Source organism: Humulus lupulus, chromosome 4, assembly GCF_963169125.1.
Source record: "Humulus lupulus chromosome 4, drHumLupu1.1, whole genome shotgun sequence".
Classification (NCBI taxonomy): domain Eukaryota; kingdom Viridiplantae; phylum Streptophyta; class Magnoliopsida; order Rosales; family Cannabaceae; genus Humulus; species Humulus lupulus.
In genome coordinates this window covers 7,332,881-7,340,792 of record NC_084796.1, presented here as the reverse complement: position 1 = coordinate 7,340,792, position 7,912 = coordinate 7,332,881, and the positions used below count along the sequence as shown (strand labels likewise).

General features: G+C 29.1%; 1 protein-coding gene and 1 long non-coding RNA gene across 2 annotated transcripts; both read right to left on the bottom strand.

Annotated features, from left to right (window-relative positions):
• Positions 1-311: 311 nt before the first annotated feature.
• LOC133828805 (putative receptor like protein 25) lies at positions 312-1,128 on the bottom strand. The gene has a single exon (XM_062258902.1). The coding sequence runs from the start codon at positions 1,059-1,061 to the stop codon at positions 459-461; it is 603 nt and encodes a 200-aa protein (XP_062114886.1). The 5' UTR covers positions 1,062-1,128; the 3' UTR covers positions 312-458.
• A 2,128-nt stretch (positions 1,129-3,256) lies between these two features.
• LOC133828804 (uncharacterized) lies at positions 3,257-7,701 on the bottom strand. Its single transcript, XR_009891325.1, has 2 exons — positions 7,442-7,701; positions 3,257-3,506 (listed from the first exon to the last, which is right to left on the bottom strand). It is a non-coding gene; the product is annotated as an uncharacterized LOC133828804 (long non-coding RNA).
• Positions 7,702-7,912: the final 211 nt, after the last annotated feature.

Below are 7,912 nucleotides of genomic sequence, written 5' to 3'. Positions count from 1 at the left end.
ATGACTTGTTAGTAAGTCCTGCACTAGTTTCAAAACAAGCCTGGTAATGGACCCTAATTAGCAGGGCGTTACAGTTTGAAAGCCATCTTTTTCTTCTCATAAAAGCTACAAGAGAATGAGAGATGAATCATTATATGACGACAGAGGAGAGCCATATCTCTTTGGTCCCCACCAATGATGATATTTTTTTGGTAGAGATGTATAATTAAAGAAAGAAAAGCAGATGACATAATTAATTAATGACTTATTAGAAGGGACATAAAAACTTTGGAAAAAGAAAATGTAGTTCTTGAACAATGATATATGTTACATTCAAAAAGTTGGGTATAGAAAGAAGGACATAATTTAATTTATACAAAAGAAAATCACACCAATATGTTTATTAGTTGTACAGTAGTACTTATATAGCAGAAAAATAATATAGGAACAATAGTTATTGTGGATACATACACACTTAATTAGTTTCTGATCATCAGTTCCACCAATCTTGTTCTAGAGAAGTAAATCAACCACGCCAACCGCGTCCTTGGGATCACCATCTCCCCAAGAGAGAGTCCAATAACAAGCCCGCTAACAACTCCAGCCAAAGCGAATTTCCAGTCTAGTTCAATGCCAAAATTAGAATCAACATCTTTATTTAAAGCAGATGATGGTGGGAGCAGCAAGTTTTCACATTTCTTCCACAATGGATCTCCACACAGTCCTTGATTACCCTCAAATGAGGTATTCTCGAATGTGTGGAACTGGTTCTCATGTGGTATAGGACCTGTGAGATTGTTATAAGAGACATCAAACTTTTGGAGGAATTTTAGCTCTGCTAGTTGCTGAGGAATCTTTCCCGACAATTGGTTTTGAGAAAGGTCTAATGATTCCAGTTCTGTTAATGTCCCCAACGATGGTGGAATGTGACCTGTGAGCGCATTGTTTGAAAGGTTGAGTGAGTAGAGAGCCTTAAGGCTTCCAATGGACTCAGGAATCTGACCACTGAAATTGTTGCTCGATAGGTCAATGACTGCTAGATTTGCTGGGATTTTCCCATAGCTTGTTGCCACACTTTTCATCACAAATGTTGTTGAATAATTATACAAAGTGGCTCCACTATCAATACCATGTGTGTTAAATGTGACATTTTCCCATGCGTTCATGTATTTCGAGTTGCTCACCTTAAAAGCTACCGGTAGGGCTTAAAGTGAAGTTCTTACAGAAGAATTCTCCTATAATTATATATGTTATCTCCATTTATTCAACTTGATGTGTACCCGTGAGAATTAGCCAAGAGATAAGTAACCAGGTATCCTAGGAGTCTGAATGATCATTGGGGTGCTTATGCTCCATTATATAATATGTTGTGTAAATATATTTAGTGTGTGCACACATTACGGTAAAAAACAATTTATCTGCATTTTTAAGACATTTTAAATATTATGAATGGTTTTAATTATGCAAAATTTGCGTTAGTATTTTCGGGTCATTGATTAGTTATACAATAAGAAATCAAATATGCCTTTGATAAATTCTACATAATCATATATATTATAAAGATTTACAATCACAAATGGCTGTAAAGATTGATACAATAAATGAGAAAAGTAGTGATATATATGGATAATTTAGAAGTCAAGTATTATTCTACCCTACTTTACACGTTTGGTTCTGTATTATTTTCCTAGTTTGTCTCTATTATACATAGACCACATGTAGGAAGATATATAAAAAAAATCAATGACTTTATCACCTATATATAATAGAATTCAAACCAAGTTTTCTTCCTTGAAAGTTTGAAACTAGTCAAAATAGTGATAGCACGTTTTGGCCTGTTTTTGTTTGATCTTTCTTCTTGTTTTTTTTCTCCCGAATAGAATGACACTCTTGATAAATATGGGAAGGACCTCCATTAACTAACACATCTAGTGAGACCACCTTATCTTATTGGAAAGTGATCAATTAATGACTTTTCTTCTCAATATATAGTCACTACTCTCACACCATAATATGCCAATTATTGTCATTATTAATTAGGCATGAACCAACAATTTCTTCTTCTTTTTAAAAAAAAAAAAAAAAAACAGATGAACAATTAATACTAGTATAAATCTTTTAAAGTTTGATTTACTACTAGAAGGAAGAGTAATGGTAATAGTAATGATAATAAAATCAAATAGAATAAAAATGGTGTTGAAAATTGATTATAATGTTTGGTTTTTTTGTTGGAATGAATATTGAAATCTAGTATTAATTGACATAATTGTCTATACATTACTTTTTTTGTTTATATTTTTTAAAATATTCAAAATATAAATAAGTGTTATGACTAATTAAATATTACTGTGTTTATTAGTGTATATTTATTTTAGTCCTTTATTTATAGTGCCTTTTGTTGTATTGAGCTTACACATGTATAGGCTGGTAGTTGTACCGACCCTTCTTTTGTATATGTGTATTCTTTGAGCAATAATAATCAGAAATAGAATTCTCTCAAATATTCTCACTACTACAAGAGCAAACGACGACAGTTAACTAACTGTCATATTTACCTATGCCGGCATAAAGTAACTACGTTGATAGTTAAAAACTATCGCTGTTACAAACAATGCCGAAAGTTATTAGGTGTCACTAATTCTGGCAATGCCCACAGTTATTAGGTGCCGTTATTACTGGCAATGCCGACAGTTATTAAGTGTTGTCATTACTTGCAAACAAAATTAATTTTTCTTAAAAATTATTTATTTTTATTTTAAATTAAAAATTATGATTTAAATGTAACATTTATATACAAATCTAATAAATTATAGATTAAAATAACAAAACATATACAAATAATTTACAAATCTAATAAAACTCATTTTGGAATAAATATAACACTACTACTCGACTCAAAAATCATATAGTTTTGTCTATAAACATAATCATCTTGACTTTAAAAAATATATAACTAGATTTACAAAGGTGTTGTTTAGTAATAATTAAAAATTTGACAATTCAACATAAAATAGTGCTTGGTAACTCTATTTTTATTTATTATTTTTTTAAATTTTAAACAAAATTTATTAAATTTCACTTTCAAATTTTTTTTAAACCGTTTTCAACTTTTAGTTTCTTTTTTTTTTTCTCTTCTTCTTTAAATCAACACCTCATTTTATATTGTTAAACAAAACATAAAAGTAAAAATTATCAAGCACATTTATTATTTTTTGTTTTTAAAAACAAAAATAGTTATCAAATATATTTTTATTTTTTAAAAATAAATAAACAAAAATAAAAATAATATTTCTATTTTTGTGTTTAATAAATTCAAAATCAAAAATTTCACCAAACACAACCAAAGTAAATAATTAACCACTCAAAAAAGAATCTTTTACTCTACTAAAAATTACAAATAAAATAAAATACTAAATTCATTGTCGAACAACATATCTTTCTTCTTCTTATTCTTATACTCACCCTCTTCGTCAATAGTCTTTCCAAAGTAAGAATTGACTGCCATGAGTTTCTTTCTAAAATCATCCCTGAAACATGAAAAATCACATTATAATACACCAAACATGAAAAATTATAACTAGATTTTTATTGTAATGTAAATAAATAAATTTACTCACAATAGTTACACAACTCTCTTGCTACTAATGTCTCAGTCCAAGTGTGACAACATATTCATTGCAATATCATTTATAGGAGTATTGTCATTAAAATTTTGAAGAGAAAACATTGAAGTATAAAGTAAATCAAACGAAAAATCAGACAGCATATACCCTAATTTACTAGCCTAGCCATCTATCACAATTAACACAAACAAATCAAACAACACACAGGTTTTCATCCATATATCATGGCAGCACACAAAATTCTCAAAACCTACTTAACTAATACATGCAAGTTTTCAACCTTCTGTTATCACCGCAACACACAATTATAATCCCGGAACCTACTTCACTATAAATGAATATTTAAGATATTCAAACTCCTCTAACATACACTTGTATAATATGTAGAGAAAAAATTAATGAACAATATTAATATGATATGAAACCAATGACAGCAGTAATAAAAAAATGTCATACTACTGCACATAAATAATGTTAATTTTGCAGCCAAAACCAAGCTATTTGAAAACAATGTAAGTAGAGGACCTTAATGGCATGTCACACTCAACAAAACTATATATAGTCAGAATCATCTATTATCTAAGTATAAGATTGATATATATATAGAATAATTCTTCTATAGGAGCTTCACTTTAAGCCCTATCGGTAGGGTTCTCAGTGTTTCTTGCCACGTGAACAGTTTTCGGCGCGATTTTTTTTTATGACCGTGTATATTGTAGCTATTTAGAGCATCATGCAAATTTTAGAAAATTTCGAATAGTTTACAGTATCGAAAACTAGGTTCAAACATGTTTTCCACGCGCATAAAAAAAATTAGTCACGCGTGCAACATGTTTGAACCAAATTTTTGATACTGTAAACTATTCGAAATTTTCTGAAAATCACGCTGATGCTCTAAATAGCTACGATATACATGGTCATAAAAAAAAAATCGTGCCAAAAACTGTTTAAAGGTCGAGAACACTAAGAGTCATACCGGTAGGGCTTAAAGTGAAGCCCCTATAGAAAAATTCCCCTATATATATAATGTTTTTCAAATCGTTATAGAAATAGTTATTGTCTGTCATTATAAGAATTAAAGTTATCAGTCTTAATAATCAAAATTCAATTGAGATAAGATACTTTAATTATTTGCAAAGTTAGGAAAACATAGTACAGAGCTGGCATATATGCCATTTTCAATATTGGAACCTTGTATTCAACAACATCAAATAAAATATTGAGATGACTTGATTCAAAATCACAGAGCATACGAAAAACCTTGCATAAATGACATAAACAAACATACGGCAGTCACTAAGACATTTTAACAAACACACAATGTGCAGAAATAAGAACTCATAACACAAAAACATAATAAACTACCCACCACCCACGCAAGCAGGCCACGCTACTTCAAGTTGGTCAATAGCAGCGGGTCTGTTTTTCATCACCAATTACAATTCAGCATAGACTAATTTTTCAAAAATTTATTTTCATTTGAATCAATGAGCTCAAAGGTAAAAATCTCTTCCATAAAATATTTTGGTAAAAAAAGAATCCCCGACGGGATTCTTTATGTAGAAAATTTTCAAACCAAAAGCCAAATATAATCCAGAAAATATCATATAATAGACACTCAATTATTTTTCAGCACTTAAAACCACTCACATAGAAAATAACACAAATCATCGTAGCGAAGATGGGACTACAAAAGAAGTAGAAAATGAATGAGAAATCTGATTTCAAACAAGTAATAAAAACATTTGCATTAAGAAACTTCAGAAAATATAATGAATCAATTTATCATGCATGTATCAGTATTCTCAGCATAAAGACATTTCTCAACAAACTAATAAATATAAGAAACACAAATCACCGTAGCAAAGATGAGACTACAAAAGAAGTAGAAAATGAATGAGAAATCTAATTTCAAACAAGTAATATAAACATTTGCATTAAGAAACTTCAGAAAATATAATGAATCAATTTATCATGTTTGAATCAGTATTCTAAGCATAAAGACATTTCTCAACAAACTAATAAATATAAGTAGGGTACTCTAGTTTATTTAACATGTTTGCTTGTCAATTCATACCTTTGTCAAATGAACCAAGAAGCAATAATACATGTTTCAATACAAGAACCCAAATCAAAGTTACTATCTATTCAATACATTACTACTAGTCAAGTCATCAAGGAACAATTGTTAAACAATATTCAATATATGAAACACACAAGAAGTAAGCTAAGAAGTGTCAACAATCACCATTTAAACAACATCATACATACAAGTAAGTCAATATTCAACGAATACATTAAAAATTTCCAAAGTCTCAATTACTATCTCATAAATTAATTAAAGCTTATTCAATATTCAACAAATACATTAAAAACTAAATATTTTTTTAAAAATATTTTTCCATACTCAATAGTTTCAATGAACTAATTTTATCTCTCTAATACTTTATATCAAAACAAAATCAATAAATTAAAATTTTTAGACTAGAACAAGATTTGATTAGAATATTTATTATTATTGATTCCCTTCTTATATTTGGATTTAAGAACACTCAATTAAAAAAATATTTTGTATCAGTAAAGCTTATGGCGTTGCCTGCATCACATAATTCTCATTGCTTCCTCCATCTTCTATTTAAGAGAGATATATGGCTTGGACTAACTAAGAGCAAAGACTAAAAGAATGATAGTCTGCAGCAAAATAAAAACTGCAAACAACATAATAACACTAAATTGCAAATTTCAGATTGATTGGAATCAAGACAAATCAAATAGATGAAGCAAAGAAATAGAATTGAAAGATAGGTCCACAGATTAAACTAACCATACATAACATAAACTGAAACATAACCACAGAAAGGCAACAACAAGCACCCAACACCACCACAAATGCAGAGAAGGGTTAATAGTTTCAACAGAACATATATACTCTGATTCGACATAATTGAATACATTAATTCATCATAAAATATTCAAGAATTCATGTATTTTTAAGTAGTGTTGTTATTATCTTGTCTGTTTGTAGAACCAGAGAAATAACAAAGGCAAGGCATATATTGGGGTGCAAAATCACAACACATTCTATATTTCTATTCCTCTACCATTCACACTTGGCTCATGCCAAACAATGTTTTCAGGCTAATCTTTTAGCTTATTTTAGGAAATCATAAATCTTAATTCATACAAAAATCTATATCAATTATACTTTGTATATTTCAGACGAGTAAAACTAATTGAGTTAAAAAAAAATCGTACATATATATATATATATCATGAATGAGCGTTGTTAGATTTAATGACCCAAAAGATAAAAAATTGCGAAAACACAAGAGATGGTATTGTACCATTGGTTTTAGATTTATTAGTTGGTTCCTAAAACTATAATCACAACAGAGTTAAACAACAAGTATAGTCTAATGAGGAAAAAAAAAAACAACAACATGATACTTCTGCTATCAACGAGCCAATTGTATATATAACAAGATATATTGTTATAAAGAAACATTGCCCACGAGACGAAATTGAATTGACCATTAAAAGTGGCCTTTTTATTCTTAAACGATAAAAAAAAAAAAAAAAAAAAAAAAAGTCATACACAAACAAGAAATTTTACCATGGAATCACAAAGCAAAATTAATTATTTTCTAAATTAAAAATCATCAATGCTTACAAAAACCATGATGAATAATAGAGTGAAGCAAAACTAAATGATACCCAAAACAAAATTCATCATATATTTCGAACGTATCTATATATATATATATATATAATAGAATATATACATACCAAATTAAGGGAGTAATGGATAAAGATCTGAGATAAAAACTGTAGAAACATACCCACCCAAAGAAGAAGCCGAGAGGTATATGCCTATGTGCTTGTGAGTGGGGATTTAGTAGGAGACAACTGCTGAACCAATTTTAGGTGAGACTATTATTGAAATTACATTAGGACGAGTAGAGCTTTAGGTTCGACTGTCAGGTATTAAAGAAGAAAGCCCTAATTTCATGGAGGAGGAGAGCTACAAGTACGGTGTTGAAGCGAGAAAGAGGAAAAGAAGAAAGGGATCTCTCTTAGTGAAGTGTATGGGTGTTTACTGTTTAGTAAAGTGTATAGGCGGGAATGTATTATTAAATTAAAAAATATTATACTTTAGTGCTTTATTTTCTACTCAACCGTGTTTTTACTTTCAAAATATATTGAATAAGGGTGCAGCTGAGAGAGATACTCATTTTGGTATATCTCATCTATGTTTATATAAAATGTGTGTAGATAATAAAAAATTTTGTTTTAATTATTTTTTATTTTTT